This window comes from Mauremys reevesii, linkage group 11 (assembly GCF_016161935.1).
Source record: "Mauremys reevesii isolate NIE-2019 linkage group 11, ASM1616193v1, whole genome shotgun sequence".
NCBI lineage: Eukaryota > Metazoa > Chordata > Testudines > Geoemydidae > Mauremys > Mauremys reevesii.
Genome location: NC_052633.1, coordinates 40,112,656 through 40,136,378, shown reverse-complemented (window position 1 = coordinate 40,136,378; position 23,723 = coordinate 40,112,656). Strand labels below are relative to the sequence as shown.

At 43.1% G+C, this 23,723-nt stretch overlaps 1 protein-coding gene across 4 annotated transcripts in view; it reads left to right on the top strand.

Annotated features, from left to right (window-relative positions):
• Positions 1-23,723, top strand: part of UBR3 (ubiquitin protein ligase E3 component n-recognin 3) — a 217,159-nt gene that overhangs the window by 178,328 nt on the left and 15,108 nt on the right. For all 4 annotated transcript variants that reach the window (XM_039495547.1, XM_039495546.1, XM_039495549.1 and 1 more), the window contains 4 exons: positions 6,035-6,135; positions 17,776-17,900; positions 21,327-21,434; positions 22,586-22,711. In XM_039495547.1, coding sequence (XP_039351481.1) covers positions 6,035-6,135; positions 17,776-17,900; positions 21,327-21,434; positions 22,586-22,711 — 460 coding nt within the window. The remainder of the gene's footprint in view (positions 1-6,034; positions 6,136-17,775; positions 17,901-21,326; positions 21,435-22,585; positions 22,712-23,723) is intronic.

Sequence of the window (23,723 nt, the reverse complement as noted above, 5' to 3'; positions counted from 1 at the left end):
CAGGGGTCTGTGGACCACAGGTTAAAAATCACTGTTTTCGAGTGACTTTTTATTTATGCTTGGTGACTTGTGCTCGCCGTATACATTGTTAGTTTTCAAGAAGAAAAGGGGATAATATAGATATAAAATAAAACTTTTACTGAATTCTTCCTTAAGACTATGGTGACAGGAGCCCTTAGAGACAGTTAATCAGTGTGATTGTGCTAACCATGTATGCCAGCTCAGTGATATATTCACTCCAAACCCCTTTCTCAAGAATTTCTAACTCTCCAGGGGGGCAGTCTTATTACAGACACAGAAATAATGATAGACAAACACCATAGCCTTAAGTTAAGTGCAGAGGATTCAACTTGGTTAAAATTATTAACCAATGGGGAACCATTCCCCAAATTACCTTACAGGGCTGTTCCAGTGCTTGTTTCAGCTGGGAACCAGTGGTCCCGGGTTCTAAAAAGCTGAGGGTGGCTATGAGGTCAATACACCCTCAGGTTTGACCGGGGTCTGGGGCTGGAAGCTAGTGTCCCAACCCATTCACCAGCTCCACAGAGGAGGTAGGTGAGATGAGATGAAATGAGGAGAGCAAGACACTGCATGAGACGTGCAATGCCATGCTCAGGATCAATGCCCAAGTACCTCATTGAATTATGGTACGCTGCATCAGGCCACTTTTAACCCATCAGCCACACTGGAACCCACCAAATTCCAGGATGCCAGATGGAAGAACCCGCATAGCAGTTTGCCAGTTTTGCTATATGGGGAAAATCCCTTCCAGGCCCCAAACAAAATGTGATGATCAGCCTAGTTCCCCGTCTCAGAAGAGAACTAGCTCATTACATAAGGATGGAGAAGGGTGGGACTGGACAGAGCGCAAAATGGCTGGACACAGCCCAAAATCTTCAGCATGCACAAGCAGCTCTCCACTCCTGCCTCGGCAGATGAGAGGCAATCAGCTGGTCCACCATGCCTCCACTGTTCACTGGCAGGAATGGACAAGACAGGTTCCAGTAGCTGGATGCCATGTGAGATGCCGTGCCCCCGCTCCCAGGTCCTGCAGCCTGGGGTAGGAGAATGAGAAAGAAGCAGTACTTCCCCCCTCTTCTATACATATATGCTGCAGGCCGTCAGGAGCGGGAGGGGAACTAAAGCCTGGTCTACACTACACGTTTAAACCGAATTTAGCAGCGTTAAACCGATTTAACCCTGCACCCGTCCACACAGTGAGGCCCTTTATATTGATATAAAGGGCTCTTTAAACCGGTTTCTGTACTCCTCCCCGACGAGAGGAGTAGCGCTGAAATCGGTATTGCCATGTCGGATTAGGGTTAGTGTGGCCGCAAATTGATGGTATTGGCCTCCGGGCGGTATCCCACAGTGCACCATTGTGACCGCTCTGGAAAGCAATCTGAACTCGGATGCACTGGCCAGGTAGACAGGAAAAGCCCTGCGAACTTTTGAATTTAATTTCCTGTTTGCCCAGCGTGGAGCTCTGATCAGCACGGGTGGCGATGCAGTCCCAAATCCAAAAAGAGCTCCAGCATGGACCGTACGGGAGATACTGGATCTGATCGCTGTATGGGGAGACAAATCTGTTCTATCAGAGCTCTGTTACAGAAGATGAAATGACAAAGCATTTGAAAAAATCTCCAGGCTATGATAGACAGAGGCCACAGCAGGGACTCAGCACAGTGCTGCGTGAGAAGCGTAACGGAAAGCCAAAGAATCAAATGGATGCTCATGGAGGGAGGGAGGGGGGGTACTGAGGACTCCAGCTATCCCACAGTCCCCGCAGTCTCCAAAAAGCATTTGCATTCTTGGCTGGGCTCCAAATGCCTGAAGGGTCAAAAACATTTTCCTGGGTGTTTCAGGGTGTATGTCGTCATTTTACACCCTTCCCCCCCCCCCCCCCCGAAAGAAAAGGGAAAAAAAATCATTTCTCACCTTTTTTCAGTGTCACCCTATGTCTACTGCATGCTGCTGGTAGATGGGGTGCTGGAGTGCTAAACAGCAGCATCCTCTCCCCTCCCCGGTGGCAGACGGTACGGTACAAAAGGACTGGTATCTGTCCTTGTCATCATCCTGTGAGTGCTCCTGGCTGGCCTCGGTGAGGTCGGCCGGGGGCGCCTGGGTAAAAATAGGAATGACTCCTGGTCATTCCCAGCAGATGGTGCAGAACGGCTGGTAACCGTCCTCATCATAGCAACTGGGGGCTGAGCTCCATCAGCACCCTCCCCCCCTCCCCCGTCATGTCTAAAGAAAAGATTCTGTACTGCCTGAACTATGATAGCAGCGGAAGGGTGGTCTCTCCCCCCCCCCCCCCCCTTTAATGTCCTGCCTGGACTATCATAGCAGCTGGAGGCTTCCTCCCCCTCATTTTATCTCACTAAAAAGTCTGTTTTTCTTATTCCTGCATTCTTTATTACTTCATCACACAAATGGGGGAACATTGCCACGTTAGCCCAGGAGGGTTGGAGAAAGAGGGAAGCAACGGGTGAGGTTGTTGCAGGGGCACCACCTAGAATGGCATGCAGCTCATCATTTCTGTGGGATCTCTGGGGCTCTGACACGGAGCGGCTGTGCTCTCTGGTTCTCTAGTACACTTGCCCCATATTCTAGGCTGGACTGACTCTATTTTTAGACAAAACATAGGAAGGGAATGACCCGGGGAGTCATTCCCATTTTTGCCTATGCACCCCTGGCCGACCTCAGCAAGGCCAGCCAGGAGCACCCATGATAGCAGCAGACGGTACAGAACGACTGATAACCATCATCTCATCGCCAATTTACAATGGCAGACGGTGCAATATGACTGGTAACCGTCTCTGCTATCTTGCAAAGGCAAATGAATGCTGCTGTGTAGCAGTGCAGTACCGCGTCTGTCAGCAGCATCCAGTACACATACGGTGACAAAAAGCAAAATGGGCTCCATGATTGCCATGCTATGGCGTCTGCCAGGGCAATCCAGGGGAAAAGGGCGCGAAATGATTGTCTGCCGTTGCTTTCCCGGAGGAAGGATTGAGTGACGACATTTACCCAGAATCACCCGCGACACTGTTTTTGCATTGGGATCTCAACCCAGAATTCCAATGGGCAGGGGAGACTGCGGGAACTATGGGATAGCTACGGGATAGCTACCCACAGTGCAACGCTCCGGAAATCAACGCTAGCCTCGGTACATGGACGCACACCGCCGAATTAATGTGCTTAGTGTGGCCGCGTGCACTCGACTTTATACAATCTGTTTTACAAAACCGGTTTATGTAAAATCGGAATAATCCTGTAGTGTAGACATACCGTAAGGGGACTGTGTGTAGCACTGCCCCCAGCTGCTCCTTCTTGAGATCTCCTACTCCCACTCCCACCCAGGGTGGTAGAGGTGGGGTGTTCCCAGGGACCTGGCTATCCCTATTGCTCCTGGACCGATCAAAAATGCACCCCAGCTAGCAAGGTGCATTTTCCTTGCTACTTAGATTGCAATATCTGACCCAGTTGGTGGTACTGTATGCGCTACATCAGAAGTTCTCAAACTGGGGGGCGAGCCCCTGGGGAAGGGGCATGAGAAGTTTTAGAAGAAAAAAGCGTACTGCGCACATTTTACCCACAGCAATGAATAATTAGCAACGCTGATTCCTCCCGACATATCGGTTCTTCAGATGGCATTGTGCATTTGACTCTAGATGGCGCTATACATTTTGACGGATTTCTGTTAAACTTGCATAGCATTATACACAGTCATTGCCATTTGTATGTTAATCTGTTTTCTTTGACTCAGTGTGCACATTTAATTGTAAGCATTGAGCGCAATCACAGTTTTGCTTTTGCATTTATTACAAACAATAGATTGTTGGCTCAGTTTGAACCAATGACTTACTGTTTTTAGCATGAAGTGAGAGTTGCATGTTGATCTTTTTTAATTGATATATATATTTGTGTGGCAGGGGGTGGTAGGAGAACGTAAACTACTACAGACGCAAAGAAGGGGTGCTCAATCAAATAAGTTTGGGAACCACTGCACATACATAAAGCCATTTACTAAGCTAGAAAAATGCCACTAGTACTTGTTAACACACTCTACTTATAAATGAGGCTGCGAGTTTGTCACGGAAGTCACGGATTCTGTGACTTTCCATGACTTCTGCAGCAGTCAGTGTGCCTGGCTCAGGCAGCCCCTGCACTAGTCGTACCAGCTACCGCTGGGGCAGTCTTGGGCCACCACACACCCTGCCCCCCAGCAGAGTTTGGGTGTGGGAGGGGAGAGGGGGTTGGCACACTGGATGGGGTGAGGCGGGCTCTGGGCAGTGCTTACCTGGGGTCTCCTTGGAAACCGCAACATCCCCTTTGCTCAGCTGCTAGGCGGAGACGTGGCCAGTGCTCTGGGCAGAGGCAGCACGCAGAGCTTCCTGGCCACGCCTCCGCCTAGCAGCTGAGTTGCTTCCAGGGAACCCCCCAGATAAGTGCAGCCCAGAGCCCAGCTCACCCCGTCCCGTGCCCCAACCCCTGGCAAAGAGGTGCTGAGCCAGATAGGAAGTCTGCTGGCTCCAAAAAACCCCCACCCACCCCGACTAGCGGGGGTCCCGGACTGCTGCCAGTCCACCCCCCAGCAACCGGGCTGACTTCCCTCAGCACCCGCAGCCCCCCCAGGCAGCAGGGCCCCCCCACCAAGTTTTAGTCACAGGTATTTTTAGTTTACTGCCTGTGACCTGTCCATGACTTTTACTAAAAATACCTGTGACTAAAATGTAGCCTTACTTATAAGTAGATGATTGATAAAATTGTATTGTTGAATGAAACTGATTAATCTGACAGGAAATCTATAGTATCTTTTTCTGTGGTTGCTCTCTCTATCTAGTCATTAACTAGTCATTTTATTAAGAACTTATGGTTCTTAATAAAATGTTGCAGGATTGAGACTCTAAAAATCGGGCAGAAATCTAGCTGACTTTTTTCCTTTACCCTAACATTTGTAGGCTTGGCAGAATTCAATTTTTATTTTTATTATAATTATTTTATTTTTATTATAATTCTGATGGATATGTGTATTTGTTAAGCATTTATGTTTATTTCTTAATGTTTATTTTAAGTATGTTTTATTTTTATCAATTTAAATATTTATAGCTTTACAAAATTTTGGATTTAAGCATTTCTTTTTTAATCAATTTAAATTTTCACAGTTGCAGGAAATTATGGCAGGAGTCGGACAATATGGGAATCAGACAATAGTTGTTCATTGACAGTAGACATTGAGATCCAAACTGTTAAAGCTGTATAACCATTACAACACAAATTGTCAATATCACATGTCAAATCATATAAAGTAAATATCCTTAAATCAAACTCTGATAAGTTATCAAGCAGCATTTTTCTTTCTTTGCCTATCTGTAAATTTTGATTATTGTTGATGTAAATGTTTTTGTTGGTTTTTGTGTGTGTATAGTGAAATCAACATTTACCGATAAAATCTAAGTCTTCCAAGCCTGTACATGTGGCAGTACAGTTCTTATTCCATCTCATGAAGTAAGGGAAAGTCTTATATAGGATCTCAGTGTTTTTCAGTGCAATTCATCCTGTGGGACAGAATGTTAATCTTGAATACTGTAGTGATGTGTGTGTGCTTGCATGTGTTTGTGAATCTATATGTATATGTGCTAAACCTTTTGAGGAGGAACACGCTAAATTGCCTGCCAGAATCTTAAGGTTTTTTATAAATTGTTTTTGTGCATGACTGGGAGTGTTTGGATCATGAGCATTTAGGGAGACACATTGAATGTCACAGGTGAGTTGTATCTTTAGGTCTTTAGAAACGTTAACTACTAGTAACAATAGTCAAATGCTCAAATTGTGATTTGTCATAAGTACCGTAGACTAAAATGTGATCTTAAAACTATAGTTTCATTAGTATTATCAGATATTAGAATTCCAAAAGCTTGCGATCATGTAATATTGCAATGACAAACATTTAAAATTAAAATGCAAAGTAAAATGTAAAAGTGAAAGATGGATTATAGTGTCAAAAGTGATGATTTTAATAATTTTTCAGGATGAGCAGTGAAGAATTACCAGAGGTTCCAGTACTTTACAGAGATGTCTCATCCCTTTTGCTCATCCAGATTTTAACCATGCCACAGCCATTGTGCAAAGGTATGCTACAAAAATGCATATATTTAAATGATTGTAAACATAACTGTGTGCATTCATGGTAGTTCTAAAAACACAGCAAGTCAGAGCTTGTCTGCTGTGTTTTCTGAAATAGTGATTCTGCCTTATCTACAGGAGGTGGCATTGAACAGAAATTTTTGTTGTGGTTTGACAGGCTTATCTGTGTCCCCTGTCTTCTCTCACCTTATCAGTCAACCAATACAACAAAGACCCAAAGCCTGAGAAAAACTATTAAGTTATTTTACTGGGGAAAAAAACGTGTCCTTTGTATGACCTTCATCTCTTTTCTCTAGAGGGGCAGCTCAATATTTCAAGTTGAACTGAGTGCCTAAGGGTGAAAGATAGTAATATATTTTGAGTTTGAGTTCAAATTGCAGCAATCATGTTTAATAGGAGGTCACATACAAAGATGTTAATTGCAGTAATGCAGCAACTATAATGGAGTCAGCATATAATATAAATTCTAAATAGACACTCACGAACTGCAGTCTTAGTTACCAAAATTCAAGATATTTGAAATATATCTATACTTGTAAAAAGGGTAGTTGACCGTGGAGTATTTTGTGAGTAGTCAATGTACAGCCCTAAACAAGGTGACTTTGCTTTTGATTTCACAATTCTTTATTTTTACTTAGGGTGAAATCCGCGGAGGTACTTAGGTGCCTAACTCCCACTTCTAGGCACTGCTGCTATCCACAGTACTTCCACTTAGCTGGTGCCTAACCCTGTAGGCATCTCAGCTTACTTGTGCAGTAAAAGCTCCCTACGCGCTTGTGACCTGGCCCCTAGGAATGTGCACTGCGGTCTCACTCTAGGCGCCTGGGTGCCTATCTCCTCCCTGAGGCCCACAGTGATTTACACACCAGGGGAAGGTAGGCATTTGGGTGCTGAAGGATTTGTCTACTCTGCTGTGTAAGCTCAGGGTTAGTAGAAGTCAAGTTAAAAGACTTTTTGGGTTTGTTAACATAGGACTATAGCAGCTACACTCATTTGTAGCCCTTGGTTAGGAATTGTTGAACTCTGGGTCCCAGCCTGGGGCTCCAGCATCTACACTGCATATGACAGCCTGAGTCCCACCATCCATTCCCAGATTTCCTAGTATCCTCCCCAAATGTGGCTGCTCTAGCCCTCTCTTCGTGAGCAGTGTGGGAAAACTTGACTGTCCAGAGGAAAAAGAAGGTCAGAAGGATTGTGAGATACTTTTGGCAGATTCCTGTAGCATGAGTCCACTGAGTCTCTGTCTATATTGCAAAGCAATAGGACTTGAACCTGGGTCCCAGCTTGACTCAAGCTTTGCCCCTCCATCTCTCACTCTCCAAACACAGAGATGGGAACTTGGTGAAATGTGTTATTATTTGTACATACAATAATAGTGATATTTAGCTCTTATGTAATGTGTTTGTAATTCACAAAGTAATGTGAATTACAAACACTTTTACTTACAGTGAAATTGAGACTGGGAGAGGTAAAGTGACTTGCCAAAGGTCACACAGCAGGTCAGTGGTAGAGCTGAGAATAGAACCCACATCTCACCATGCTGCTTCCCAAGCTTTCTCCAACTTCTCAGTTTGATTCCAGAGCACAGCAATTGTGGCAGGACTGGAAACGAGGATTCTGAGGCAAAGAGGACGCATGGGATGTGGTCTTATACTTACCTATTCCTAGAATGCTCTCCAAACTTTATACTAAAGTATTTTATAGAAGAAATGGTATTGCAATATGATGCCAAACCTAGTTCCAGGTGGCTCTGAGTCATAAGAACACAGAAAACACAAAATCTGTGTTCAGAATATATGGAGATTTTTTTCTCTTCATTTTTTGAGAGAGACAATTTTATACTGATATTGGATTCTGCATCATATTACAATACCCTTTCTTTGGAGTGCAGACAATTTTAAAGTATTTGTACATTTGATTATGGTCCTTATGGTAAACTACAGTTACCTTATTCTTCAAGTATTTAATGTGTCAGTTCATCTTTTTTGCTTCAAATCCATTTTTGGGATCTAATCATATCTACATAGTATTCTTTGAGAACATTAGCACTTAAGAAGCAGGACCGAAACTTCATATATTGCCCTTCAAGTATAGTTCTGGGAATTGCATTAGCTACCTTATTAACTGTTGTACCGTCTTGGTATCTTTTTCATTCCTACATTGATTAAGGCAAAATAATACCATTATAACTGTTCAGTCTCTTCATTCAGAGAGTGAAAATTGATCTGAACCCATTGTAAAGAAAGAACACAAATTAAGTCTTATTATAGAGAAGCTTAATGGTAGAGGTCAGGACATTTACAGGCTCTAGTCACATCAATTTATTAGGAGAGGGCTAAGAGAGTACACATTGTACGTGTAGAGTGCACCTGCTGTGTAGTGTGACCTGCAGAATAGTCACTGTGTTCATTTGCTGAAACAATTTGTGAATTTTAAAAACCTAAAAACTCTAAGATGGGCAGAGCTGATGTGTGCTTGACATGCTTGGCATTGTGATTAAGTAAAATTCTCTTCATAGGTGTACTGTACCGTGAATTCACCTTTACAGCCATCGTGCAGTGCACAGAATAGACAGTTCTCAGGGAGAGGATCAGGGTTGTGTAGCAAATGCAGCTGTTGTCTATAGAAGCCCTGACACATTTGTTGCAGAAGTAGGTAGTTATGTCATGTATGTGGCAGGAGACTGCAGAAACAGAAAGGGTGGTCTTGTGGTTAAGGCGGTTGAATGCCATCCTTGTGAATTGAACTCTTCAGGGCAGTTTTAAGTTTTGCTGGTTGCAAGAACCCAGTAGGGTCAGTTATGCTTGCCTTGGATTAGTGGAATGCAAGATGCTCCAGCCATGTCCTCTTCTGTCATTTTTTGAGGGGCGTAGAAAAGACTTCTCACCCTATTGTACAAGAAAGCAAAGCAAAGGGGTCTCAAAAGAAATCAAGGAAATGGCCTTTAAAGAGACACTTTCAAGGTGAAAAGTATATTATTAAAAAAAACCCCTCTTTGTAACAATAGCTTTATTAGAATTAAAATACATTTTAAAAACTTATTTTATTTTTACCATTCATGATGTTTGTTGACCTTGTGTACTCCACTCAGGTTGGAGAGAAACTAGACTGATTTATTTAAGTCATTCTCCATTCTGGTAAAATCAGTTTAATCTTCCAGTTCTGATTCTCTTCTACTTAGGTTATTTCACAGCACCCAACGCTGTATCTTAGTTCCTTCTAGAATTATGAAATGAAACAAGGATACAAATATCTATCAAATGCAGTTCCTCTTCATTCCTGTACTGCTCCTTACTCCCAGGCAAAAGCATATTGTTAGTGTGCATGTGTGGTTTTTAAACGTAAGCTAATGTGGTAATACTCTTCTTAGCAAATGCAAGGTTGAAAAATAAGTGTTTCATTTGTACCGCACCATGGTGCAGTTTGTGGTACTCCTTAGCTCCTGCAGGAGAGAGTTCTACAGTATGGGCTAGCCCCCAGGAAAGCCCTGTTTTCTGTACAGATGGGCTTCACCCTGGAGGCAGATACCAGAGGAGTGGAGTCTCATCGAGGGCAGTTCTGGTCCCTGAGGGTGAGATGCTATTTTAGGTATCCTGTGCCTGGCTGTTTAGTGCTCTGATAATCAGGATGCAGATCTTAAACTTAACATCATGCTCTACAGGGAGCCAGTGGCAGGAGAACAACACTGGGCTGATGTGCTCTCAGTAACTTTTGTGCTGATGAGACCTCCTGCTGCATTCTGCCCCAGGTGCAGTCCTTTCAGGGTTGATGTTTCCATAACAAAATAGATTGCGTTGCTATTATCCAGATAGTAGGTGGAGTTACGCATTATTGTGACTAGGGGTATGGCTACACTTACAAGTTGCAGCGCTGGGAGTTACAGCGCTGGTCATGCAGCTGTGTAGGGGCCAGCGCTGAGGTGTGTGGCTGCTACACACAGCGCCCTGCAGTGTGCACACACTTGCTTGCACTTCCAGCGCTGTATTGAGGAGCATTTTGTGGGGCAGCTATCCCACACACCACACCCCGTTTTTTTTGGCCGCGCTGCGGCTGAGTAGAATTGGAAGGGAAGGAGTGTGTGTGGGTCATTTCCTTCCGTTCCCAACATCCCATCATTGCATCATTCCCATCCATCATTCTTTCTTTTCTCGTTGGCGCCCATGTGTTTGTGTTTCTGTTTTACTGCTGTGTGTGGAGAGCCGAGCTGCTGAGGACGCTGCTGAGTGACATGCCAGCCAACACGTTTGGCAGTCGTGCTCTTCCTTCAGCTCCAAAGTGACAGTGAGTGATCTGACGATGATATCGATTGATTTCTCCTGCACGATGTGACACCAAAGTGCTCACCATTCACAGAAAAATTCTCAGCAACTGTTGAAACGCTTTTGAGCTCGCAGGAAGCGGTGGTGGTGGGGGGGGTGGATCTGGGGGGAGTGGGATGACGAATGTGGGTGCTGCAGGAAGGCGTAAGGAATCATGGCCTTTCATGTGACTGCTGTGCTGAGCTCGCTCGCTCAAGGCGCAGAGAGGCAAGATTGAGAGGGAAAAGCCGGCTGACGGTGGGCTGCGGTGCTGCAAATGGAAGCTGGAAGCGGGCAAGCGAGACAGTTCGGTTCGTCGGGAAATGTTTTGTTGAGGAGTTTTGGAGTGGAGTTGAGCAGATTGCCAAGCAAGCAAGGTCAAATCGCAATCCTGCTAAGAAAGACTGTGGGGGGGGGCAGGATGGGGTTGGTGGGGGGTGGGCTTGCACAAATGGTTTCCTAACTGTCATATTATTCTGGGGGCCCCCACCTGGCATCATCCCCTTGGCTGGCCCATCGTTTCTCTCCAGGCCGAAGGGGATCACCGGACGCTCTTCGTTTACATTACCTCGGCGCTGGGATTGGCATTGGATGATGATGGCCATCTTTGAACAGGTGCCTGATCAGGAAGATGCAGGCAGGCAGGTGGCCTGAGACAGAAAGAGAGGGGTAGACAGGAAGAAGATCACATCAGGCAAATCCCCCCCGCCTCCATGATGATCTTGGACAGTGACTGGAACTGTGCAGGCTGGGAAGCAAACAGGGAAGGGAAGCTTGACAGGAGCAAGGAGCTGTTCAGGCAGAGGCTGAGTGCGAATGATGTGGTGTGTGCTTTGGCGTTTAAAGGCTGCTGGCGTTTGCTGTTATGGGAAGCTAGACTTTGGGAAAGCAGCATCACATATTATAGCATTATGCTGCTTCTAGAATTGATTGATTGAAGGATGAAGTGGAGCATGGGAAGGATGAGGAAGAGTGGACCAAAGGCCAATAGAGGAAAGAGGAGAGCAGGGCTGCAAGGGCAGGAGAGAGAAGGGCAGAGGCACAGGGCTTCAGGAGGGAAGATGGATTGGGAGAGAATTTGAGGCTGAAAGCCACTGAAAATGTTGCTTTGATGATGCTGAATTGCACTGTTTGTTTACACTGTTTACACTGTTTTCTTGATATCTCTAGCTTTTTGCTTTCTTATTTCTTTATACTGCTATTTTCTATTTCACTATCTGCTATAATAAAATTGTTTTAAAAAAAAAAAGACAAGAAAAAACACACAAAAACAACAAAACACACAGACAACAGACACACAACATGTCATGTACACAAGAGGAAGTGTACAGTGGTTGGTTGTTGGTGTCCTGTCTGTCTGGTTGTTTTGCTGGTTCCTGCAGCTGTGTGCTGTTGTGTGGGTGCATGGGTTGGTGGCAGGTATAAGGTGTGGTAGGTGTCAGGGGTGGTGGTAAGGCAGGTGGGTGGTGTAAGAAACTGGGTGCTGGGAAAAAAAGGTGGTGGTGTGGTGCGGGAGGTGGTGGGGAAAAAAAAAGCTTGGGGAGGGGCTGAGGGGGGGCTGGGAGGAAGGGGGCTGGCTTGCATGGCTAAGCAAGACGGGACAGTCCTGCCTCTCTGGACACAGCGCTGGTGCTGCCTAGGAGCTTTCTTTTTTTCTTTTCGCTGCTCACTCTCTTTCGCCCATTTCCTCTTCTCTGCTTCTCTCTCTCTCTTCTTCTCCTCCTTCTCCTTCTCTCTCTGCTTTCTCTCTGCTTTCTTGCTCCTTCAGCTTTCTCTCTTTCTCTTTTCTTTTCTCTCTTCTCTCTTTTCTCTTTCTCTCTTCTCATCACAGCTGCTGTAGAACTCAAAATCACTGGGGAACACACAACTGAACAGATGCCCACTCCAGGACCAATCTCTCTGATTAATTGTTTATCTGAGGATTTTATCTTTTACACTTCTTTTGCAACACTATAAACACGCAACACACTGGAGTTTGCACTTTAGGTGAAGAGAGAAGGAGAAGAAGGAGGGGCTGATAGAGGAGAAGTGGGGGTGCTGGGTGATGAGGGGGATAGGGGGGGCTGGATTGATAGAGATGGCATGATCTTCACTATCTACCTATCTCTACCTCTCTCTTCACTATCTCTTCCTAGAGTCTTTCTCTCTTAATGTCTGCAAGAATCACCTGCACTGCGCATCAGCTGGGCTCTGGGAGGCCTGTAGGCACTGTGGAGGCTCTCTGCGCGCACCTGAAATCCACTGCTGGACCCCCACGCGGAACAGTGTGTTCGCGGCGTGCGCCCACTGCTGGGACAAGAAACACAGTGGCAGTGTGGCTCTCCAGCCCAAATGCGCAAGAAAACTTGGCTGCTCTCTGTGAATAACTGAATTGACCACGCTGAAGCAGAACTTGACACTAGATAGAGACCATCATTCCTGCTGACATGCAGCAGAATGCAGCATGCAACCAGAAACATTTCCTCATCCAACAAATCCAAACCCCCATTCCTGCGCTACTTCTCCCGCTCTGCTGCCTGCTGCTTGCCTGCTTGCAACTGCTTTCTGCTCTGCCTGGCTGCTTTCTGCCTGCGCTCTGCCTGCTTCCCCCACTCCCTCCCTCCCTGCCCACTCCCAGTCTCACCCCCCCCCTCCCCCCCCCTCCTCCCCCGCCCTCTCTCCTCCTCCCTCCCCCCTCCCCCCCCCCCCCCTCCCCTCCTGCCCCCGCCCCGCCCGCAGTGGTCCTCCCCTCACCTCCTCTCTCCCCATCTCCAAAAAAACAGCAGGATTGGGGCAGATCCGTATCGCTCCCCACCGCATCGGCTTTGTAAGCACAGATCTCGGCAGATCCGGATAATCGAGCATTGCAGTGCGGCCCTAATCCCCCTACACTCCCCAGGCAGCTAATCCTTCAAAGATATGCATATCGATTCATGGCCCCACGATGACGCCCCCAAGCTGCGCTGATTTCTCCCCCTCCCCAAAGCTGGATGAGCTCCAAGCCCTCCCCTCCTGCATGCTGGGCGGCTCCCACTCACACGGAGAGGATGGTCTCCCTGCCTTGAGCAGGCTGGGCTCAGGGCTGCTGCAGCAAGGAGGTCAGGAACTTTTTTTTTAAAGGGCATTAGGCAAAGGCACCAGTGGAGCAGAGCAGAGAGAGCTGGTGCAATGGAGGGCAGTGAGAGGCAGAGTTCTCTGGAATTGGCAGATTGGTAGGACAGCAGCCTGAGAGAAAGCCTCATGCTGAGCAGCGCTGGCTGAGCACCGCTGCACACCTGCTGCTGCAGCTGCCGGGATGTGCAGCCTGAGCAGGCAGCAGCGCTGCAACCGCGCTGCAACCTGCCCCTGCATGTGGGGGGCGGGTAATCAGCGCGCTGCAACCAGTAGTGGCGCTGCAGCCTAGGTTACCATTAGCAAGGGTGAGACTATTGCCATGCTCTTGGTATTTGGGTTTTCAACACCACTAAGTAATGCTTTTAACAGTTATTTCTGTTGGATTTTTAAAATAGATTTTTAAACAAAAACAACATTTTGGGCTCCAAATACTTGACAGCGTCCCTTTACACAGCCTATGTTAAAGCCCGCTCAAAACCAGAGTTTATAAAGGAAAGGCTGGTAGACCCCCTAATCCTAGCAGTACTGCAAGGTGTATTTGTATTGTGTATGTATTGAGGTATTTTATGTGAAATATTTCTTTATTTTACTGCTGTATATTGTACAAATCACATTTTCTGCAAATGGTAAATTCTTAACCTAATTCTTTTGACATTACCAAGTAATTTAAATTGGTTCTGAAAGCAGTTCTGGCGTCTGCTAAAATTTCTGCACATTCATCTTTTACTATTATTGCAAACAATGCAAGTATTTTGCAAGTAGAACAACAAAAGCATGATAGATCTTTAATTTTAGCAATAATCATGTGTAAAATGGACATGCAAAAAGCTTATGGTTAATCTATGTGGTAGTTATCCCATAATGGCATTAAAAGTAGGGCCCTACCAAATTCTCGGTCCATTATGGTCAATTTCCCAACCATAGGATTTGAAAATGGGTAAATTTCGTGTTTTCAGATGCTAAATCTGAAATTTCACGGTGTTGTAACGGTGGGAGTCCTGACCCAAAAGGATATGGGTGGGGGGGTTCCGCAAACCTGTTATAGGGGAGTCATGATATTGTCACCCTAACTTCAGTGCTGCCTTCAGGGCTGGACAGAGTAGGGAAGATGGTGCTGAGCTATCTGCAGCCGGGAGAGATACCCAAGAGCAGCCCTACAGGGAAAGAACAAGTCCTGTCCTGCCCCAGCCCTGCCCGAACTAGCACCTAGGAGTCCCCTTTGCTGGGGCACTCCGAACAGCACAGGGAAGATTGGATCCAACTCCACAAGCCTCCTCCAGCTGTAGGAACCTCCGGGGCTGCTGCCCAGTCCCAGAGCATCTTGCAGCAGGGGGAGGCACCTGGAGGTGCCTCTCTCGCCCCCCCTCTCCACCCAAGCAGCTGTGCAGGGGATGGAAAAGTCCTGTCCCTCCCCAGCCCAGCCAGAACTAGGATCCCCCTTTGCTGGGGTGCTCCTAGGCGCAAGGGGAGATCATATTTCATGGGGAAGGGCTTATTTCATGGGCCTGTGTTGCGTTTTTCACAGCTGTGAAATTGGTAGGGCCCTAATTATAATCATTGTTACTTTTTTGTACGGCAGTAGAGTCCGGAGCTCCAAACTGGACTGGGGACCCAGTGAGCTGTACACACTTATAATATAGCCTCTGCCCCACAGACCTTCTGATCTAGCAAGGGTAAGACTTGACAGTTGGGTGTATAATACAAGTGAATGACAAGGAGGCGGAAGACAAGTGTAATGTTCATAGCTTACATATGCAGTCTTATCCTAGGTGTACTGTTTTGAGTTTGTTAAAAAAATAATTAAAACAGGTGCATGAGAAACTCTAAGGAAGGCCACCTCCCTAGCTATTATCACTAGGCATCATAACAGAGTCCTGCTATCACAGGTAACATGACAGAGGTGAGTCTTCCTAAGAGATTTGAAGGGGAGACAAAGGTAGTGGCTGTGCAGACTGGGTTAGGAGGGTGTCCCAGTTTTACAATAAGAATTATGAAGTTGTATTTTTTTTCATTTACCCTTTCATGATGTAAAATATATATACTGTCTCCTGCTGGCTCAAATCTCTGTGCTGCCACAAAGGGGATCAGAATTGAGAACCTGAGCTCAGTCCTAAACTAGAATGGAATTAAGTGTCTGTAGATGCAGCCATGTAAAACTGCATGTGTGCATGCATGGCCTTTAACTGTGGATCTCCTTCCCTGCGTTAATCTTTGGAGGTGGAAACGCCATGACAATGGAGCCTCTGGGAGAGGGAAAAAAGAAGGGATCAGGTTGTGGGGAGCTGTGATAGAGGCTCAGGAGATTGCCCTCTTTCTGGGGAGGATGTGGGAGTAGAAGATGACATATACTATGAAATCCATTATAAGAAAACTGGTGTATTGAAGTTGAGATAGGAAGTAAAGCCTGTGCATTGGTTTGTTTAACATGGGATGCATATGATGATACAAAAACTAGTACCTTTTCAATTACATAGACCATTTAGATATAAATTGTGCTTAGTAAATATATGCTGTTCAGATAGTGTTTAAAGAATGTGAAAATCCATAGGTTTCTGTGTGTATGGATTTCTTGTGAACATTTATTAAACAAAAAGACGAAAATGGACACTAGTCCACAAATGAATCCTGCAGTCTGATGTTGCGTCTGAGGACCAAGAACCCCAGCTGCAGCCCCTCAGTCTTGCTCATATGCTGGATAAGCACTTAATTCAGTCCACCTCAACTCCTGTTTGTTTTCATACACAAAGCTCACTCAGCCCTTGGTTAAGGAGAAATGAATTTAAGTCAGTTTTGGTTTGTTGTTGCATCATATTATTTAACTAAAAGTGAACCACGTTGCTACCAAAATCTGGGGAGAACTTGTTTTAAGTGCTTAACTCCCATTATTTTTAATATGAATCAGAGTTACATTGATGCTAGTATGGAAGACTGTCCACTTAGTATGGGACTGATTTGACTTGAAGTAGGAAAGGGGTAGGTGGTGGAAACTTAAGTTTTAAAGTCAATTTGCAAAATTGAACATAAATGAAATTGTTTGGACCAGGGAGGTAAGCCTCTAATCAGGTGAGAAAAAGGGACATTTAGCACATCTGCACCTTAACCCTAACTTTCACCTTTCTTCTCTTTCAAATGTTGTGAAGTCTGGTTCTGCCTCTGATTGCCAGCTGCTCATAGTTGATTTCAGAGCAGTTCCCTGCACTGGAGCCTTCTTATAGGGGAGAGATGTCCTATCTGTCTATGTAATCTATATATCTATATAGTGTGTGTGTATGTGTGTGTATACAGCCACACACATGCATACATATATAAATACAATTATGAGGGCTTCTGAAAGAAAAGAGAAACCTCTTTCTAAAAAAGTTGAAACATAATTCATATTTTTATATACAAGAATACAACAGGATTTATCTTAGCTCCACATCTCAGCTCTGTTTTAATACAGTACCATAGGTGTGGTACTGTGTTAAACAGGAACTAGTGACTTGTGGCAGGGCTGGAATTTCAGTATCTGAAAAATGAAAGTGGAGGGTCAGGAATTAAGCTAAACAAATGTGCTGAGTGCCCCTGTTATTGTGATTATTTGGGTCATTCAGCACCTATTTCAGTATTTGTTACAACTGTGATTAACCCAAGATATTTGAATCAGGTTTGCTGACATGATAGGATACACAATTTGCTGTAGTCTACAACTCTCAGTCATTTGTGGTAAACATCTTATCAGTACCTATTTACAGTAACATGAGCATGACAAATGTTGTGAAGTCCCCTAGAAGGAAGTCACTGCTGATCAAGATTGAGATGAATTTTCAGGGCAGTGAAAAGATTCTTGCACTGTACCTCTTTTGTACATTGAAGACTTCACAGGCTCCAGGGCTGTCTGCCATAACTTTCTAAAACACTGAGGGTATGTCTACACAACAAAGAAAACCCCACGGCTGCCCCATGCCAGCCAGCTTGGGTTCATGGAGCTTGGGCTGCAGGGCTGTTTCACTGCTGTGTAGACTTCCGGGCTTGGGCTGGAGCATGGCCTCTAGGACCCTGTGGGGTGGGAGAGTCGCAAAGCTTGTACTTTAAAAATGATTTTGTGCGTTTTGAATTTTTTCATACTGAATTCATTCTTCATTTGAGAAGCATTATGTTTGCAAATTGAAAGAGACTGTGTAATTGGTCTATAATAAATTGAAGTCATGGTTTAAAAAATGTGAAACACAATGACTCTTTGTTTACTTTATAGAACACTTTACCTGCATTGTAAAGGTGCTGTTTACATTATTGTATACCCAAGCCCTGGCAGCATTTTCTGTAAAATGCAGCGCTGAAGACAGGGTGGCATGGGAGAACTCAGGAGCTCTGAAAAAGGTTGGTCAGTTTACTAAAAACTATATATTGATAATGTTGTTTATTAAATTTATGAAGCATTTATTAGTATATTATATCAATTCAATGGTGAACTTAATGTAGAATAGATGTGGTTTAGCATCATTAGAATTTCATCTCTTGTTCAACTACTGTGCAAGCAACAAGTGAATCAGATTTGTTTCATTTTAGCTTAGTCTCAGTGGACTCTACTACACATTTTGGCATAAGTAATTATCTTTGTAATATATCTGTTCTAATATTGTTATACTATAGATTTGCAGAGTTGTGCTTAAAAGCTTACATACTGCCTCTGTATCTAGTGACCAAATTTTTAAGGTGACCTGTCCAAAGTCAACTTAGATCTCAAAATTGGTTATTGGAAATTGTTAATTAACTGTTGGAACAGAAAGAAAATTTTTCATTAGGTCCAACCATGCTACGATTGGTCATTCCCCCAGTGCAGAAGATTATTCTTCTGCTTCTCACGAACGGAAAGTCCTGCCTATTCTTTTCTGTGTGTGTAATTTTATGTGTTTGAATGACAGTGGAAATCAGATAAGACATGAAGAGGTTTTGGAAGTTTCACAATGTGCCATTGATAAAGAACTGATTGATAGACTGAGAATAAGACTTTTTTTAAAAATTGATTCTTTAGCTAGTTATAATGGAATAGAATAGAATATTCCTCTCACTGTAAAATTGAAGTCCTGTTAGATGTGCCAGATATCAGTCTAATATACTCATTTCAGTAAATAAAAAAGCAAGTTGTCTGCAAAGAAAATATGGAATTTTCTAGTTTTGTTCATAGTTATTAATCACTAGCCATGTGCAAGCCTCTCAAAATGCAATCAGTGATGCACAACTGACTAAGGAACCAGAGGAGGAATTTAGCAATATTGTGGGCCAGGCAGGTAATCCTCCTTCCTGCCATTGGTAGTATTTAAGAGGAAACTGAGACACCTGGCCTACTTTTCCCATGTAATCACAAATTGGCCGTGCTTGTCGGCACATACACCTACAGTTTTTAAGTGCAAGTCAGTAGTTTGTCCAGAGGAGGCTAAGTAACGAAATTTAGTTTTGTCTGTATGAGCTCTTTGGTGTCTGAGGTTACTGTGCAATGGGATGGATGCTGCATTATTGTTAAATAAATGTTTTTCCATAGGGTACTGTCATAAGAAGAGTTCAATTTCAAACCCACAATTTTAGCATGAGGTCTGTGCACTTTTTTGTTTATCTAAATGAGACCTAAGTGACAGACAGTTTTACAGGTGTAAATCTGTGACAGAGTGTGCTTGAAAGCGCTGCCAGTTTATATTCTTTCACAATCAATTTGATAAACGTAGGCAGCTTTTATTTATCATTCATAAAATGCTAGTAGAATGGGTCAAGTTTTATCTGAACATATATTTTAAATGTTTCAACAGCTAGCTGCAATGAAATATTTTATTGTATGAAAATAGAGAATGATGGCATACTGTAGTCAGGTTTGCTACATGCTAAGACTTTTTCTCTCTAGCAGAGTAATAGCTTTTTTAGCACATAAGGCAGTTTGTGCCTTAGGGTTGCAAATTATGTTCATGGATCAGCAAATGGATTTATGAAGTAGCAGAGTTTTTTTTTCATCTTAAAGGCACCTAGAGTCACAAGTGGTGAAACCTCTTGACATGTAGCTAAATATGCATTGGTAGCATATTTTTGTATTCTAGAAGGAAAAACTGGCATTTTCATTGGCATGGCTGTCGCTGACAGATGTTAACATTGTTATGTGGGTAGTAGTTTTACATTATATGACACACTGCTGCTGAAGGCTGTTCGTGGGTTGTGTAGGTAAATCAAAGTGAATGGTAACTGAAAGTCTGTCAATTCAAGAAGGCTGACATATCCTTTCCCCCCTCTAACCCTCCCATGCCGCCTCCCCCCGCCCACCCCGCCCCCCGGTACAGAGAGCCCACTGACGGCTTCATACGCCACTTTAGGTAAAGCGTGAGAGAGGCAGAGAACTACCCACTGGACACAGAATCCAACCTGCACCCTTCAGCAGACATAGTCCAATAGTGGCAATTGAAGCATCTCTGGTAGCTCCTGCCAGCAGCCTGCCTTCCCTGCCTGTTTCTGGCGGATGCCTTAGTATAGCTGGCATGTGTACAGGGATACAGGTTCAGGTAGTAGCTCAATGTCAAGTTTGTTTTCTTTACTCCTTTTCGTACTCAGTTCAGCCATGAGATTACCTGAAACCCAGCCCAGTGAAGCCCTAATCACTCTGCAAGCTGTATGTAGCCTTTTGGTGACTGGAGGATAAGGAAGGAGAAGCAGTAGTGAGGAGGGAGCAAAAGAAGAAAAAAGATTTTGAGAGAGAAAGGGGAGGGTTAAGAATAGATGGAAATAATAGATGAGAGTGTAAATGGGCAGAAGAAAAGGACATATAGTGGTACTGAGAGTTGTGGCGAGATGGAACACAGGGTGAAAAGAGGAACATCTCTTTGCCAAATCATCACAAGAGGAGCCTCCAACAAAAAAGATTGGAGATCATTGGCTTAGAGCTAAGGGCCTAAATGGGGAAAAGGGATTTGGCCTGGCCCCTGCGGTGAATTTCATCCTCAGTGAAGAGTTTAAACTCATAGAAAGAGATGATTAACCTTGTTGTACATTAGGGAAATGAATGTCAGTTTTTATACAGCATTGTATGGTAGAGCTTTTTATATATTACGGCCCACTTCATTTGTTTTGGGTTTTTTTTTAAATAATCATCCTGGTAACATTTTGTCTTTTTCTGTTGCTCATGTTTATACTTTTCTCACATGAGCTAAAGTTTGTATCTAATATTGTTTCTTCTTGTGGGTATTTTTGTGTAATTTCTAGGAAGACATTTATGGAAATATGCCGCTTATTTCTCGTGGTTTTCTGTAATTATTAGCTTTCTTGACACATAATTATTATGACACAAAGCTAAGTGGCTGATTAAAAAAATAAATTCAACTGAACAATTTTTCCCTGTCTGTATAAATGTTACCCATTCTCTACATAGCATTACATTTTTGATAGCTTCTTTCTCATTCAGTATATTTAAATTGCAAGCTTTTCTTGGTTCAGTTTAATTAATGCATTATAGCAAATTACAGTTTCAAAACTGCCACTTAACCTCACTGTATATGCTAAATATATTCCATCTGAATTGTATTTGATTTTAGTAGCTTTTCACTATGCAAATATTGTTTCAATTTCTACATCCTATGTATTGTTATGAAGTATTTATTTGTGCTTAAAACATCACCCTTCCGATATCATATGTACCTCTTCTCTTTGAGTCCGAATGTGCTTGTTGCTTTAAAGGAAATATATTTCACCTTTGCTGCTTCTATAGAAACAATTTTCTCCTTATTTTGTATGACTGATGCAATTTGAGTCTGCCTTTTTCTTTATTCACAGAATACATCCAATGGAGAAAAGCCTTGGGAAGTATTACTGAGTCATGTGATTTCTGAGCTCTCTAAAGGGAAGATGTTTGAGGAAGGAGAAACTGAAGAATTAGCAATGGTATATTTTTTACAGTTTTGTTTAGGAAGTTTTAACAGGTTTACAAATCATTACCATGTAAATAGAAACAAAATGAGCTTTTGTTTGTTTTGGAAATATTATGCAGTAATGTAGTCATTAAATCTTTGTTTAGCAGGGTGCTAACAAATTACACTGAGCCTCTTTACACCACTCATGATATGTTATTTCTGGTGATTTTATTAAATTGAATGAAACTACTGACTCTACTTGCTCAAACCAAGCATGTCTGTAAATGTTAATAATCAAATACTGGACATGTGTGCTTTTTTTTTTTTCCCCCCCTTCTTCAGAGAATATATTTTGTCTGAGTAGTGAATTGAATGGTAAAAAAAAAAATCTAAGCATCTATTGTCGTATGTCTATTTTGCTGGGTGCATAGTTGATGTGTTAATTTTTCCATAACATCCACCACCCGTATTTTTTTAAATCATTCCTCTAGTGTTGAACTATTTTTCTTTTTCCAATGGGAGGCTATTAGTAATCTAGTGGCTAGTAGCAGATGAGATATTAATTCTTAATATCTTTGGGTGTGACCACTTCTGCTAGGAAGCCCCAGGAGGATTAACAAAGGATCATTTGGTAATAAATATTCAGCAATTTGTAATATTTGATTACAAATCATGTCCCCATATTCTCTAATGATTGGACCATGTCCACCATATGCATAAAATCTCTCACTGTAGTTTTTCCAGCATTTATCTACATTCAATCTATATACATATTTTTATCTGACTGGCGTGAGAACCATTGAAATGGTATCTTGAAGATATTTTCTTTTTTTGTGCTACAGACTGCTAAAGGTCCTCTTTCTCAGATCAAAGCCCATTCCTCTGGGGTAGTTTGTCTAGCCAAATCCTTTTCCCACTATGTCCGATATGGACATTTTTTGCTAGGAAAGTTGTCTGAAAAGATTGAAATTAAATTAGTTTATTTTGTTTGTTTCTTAACTGACCAGAAGCCTTTGCTTCTGTTAAAGTTGGCTTTCTGTATAAAACAGCTTTTTTGAGAAAGAAAATGCCTACCTGGAAGGTGCTACATCCCAGATTTGTTTGTAACAAAATCATTTGAAATTATTAGTGAACTGTTAGCCTTTGGAAAGCAGAATTTCATAACCTCTCGTTCCACTCTAGGTTAGCTCTAGTGTTTGGTCTCCTGACTCAATAGAGGGTTATCTGCAGCAGTTCTGCCTGCCTTTCCTCAGGATCACCTGCCTTCTTCAACATCATCTTTTTGGAGGGGAATTACCCAGTTGTCAGGTACGAGTGGGGGGAGGCAGGAAATGACACTGTTTTTTTTTCTGTTGAAAGTTTTATATAGTATAATTGAAACATGTATTACTCCACCCCAAAAGAGAAAAGGTCCAATATTTTTGTATTATTTAGAGCAGATATTTGTCTAGCTGTAACATTGCTTCATGTCTGACACCCGTGAAAGACTTCAGATACACCGTAAGAATCTAGATAATGTTTTACTATATTTCAAATATTTTTGTAGAAAATGTCATGGCAAGAAGAACTGCTAACTTTGCAATATAATATGTGCCAGATACTGCCTCCTTTTCATTTTCATAACTCCCAGAGAAGCTCAGAGGAGGTTTGTGACAGAAGGGTTTCAGGATTGGCTCTTTTGCGTTCAAAAGACAAAATATAGAGTGAAATCACTGGCCATAGTGTAACTTTATTTTGTGTACATTTATGCTAAAAAAAAACAAAAACAAAAAACAAAAAAAATACCCAACCCCCTCCCCAAAATGTTTAATCTCAACTTCTGCAGAATTTTCTTCTTTGTGCAAGTAACCTGTTAAAATAATTCTATCAAGAATTAAGAGATACTGTATTTTAATACGCTAGCCCAGGCCTCTTTAATTCTGGCATTTCCTAACTTTTGAGTGTTTAACTTTGCAACCTTAATAAAGTTATTTTATTTTGTGTGAATAGGTGGATGGGTGTGTGTGTGTGTGTGTGTGTGTGTGTAATAAAATATAAATTTCCAAAAGTTATTTTTAAGATCAGATAAACTGTTTAATAGAGATTTGAGTGGCGAGACAATATGGCTTAGTAAACAGGGATAGGGAGTTCATTTTGTGCATCTCAAAGATATGTCTGACAATCCTGTGTGTGTGGGAGGGTCTTCTTCCCTCAGAAGTTTATCTGCTTCCAGCAGGTGGCACTGTGACCTGCCAACCACCTGTTCCTCAAACTTCTGGCTTCTAGTCAAGGGAAATCAGCAGTAACTAGTGATCCTGCCTTTGTTTGTGTCCTCTTCCTA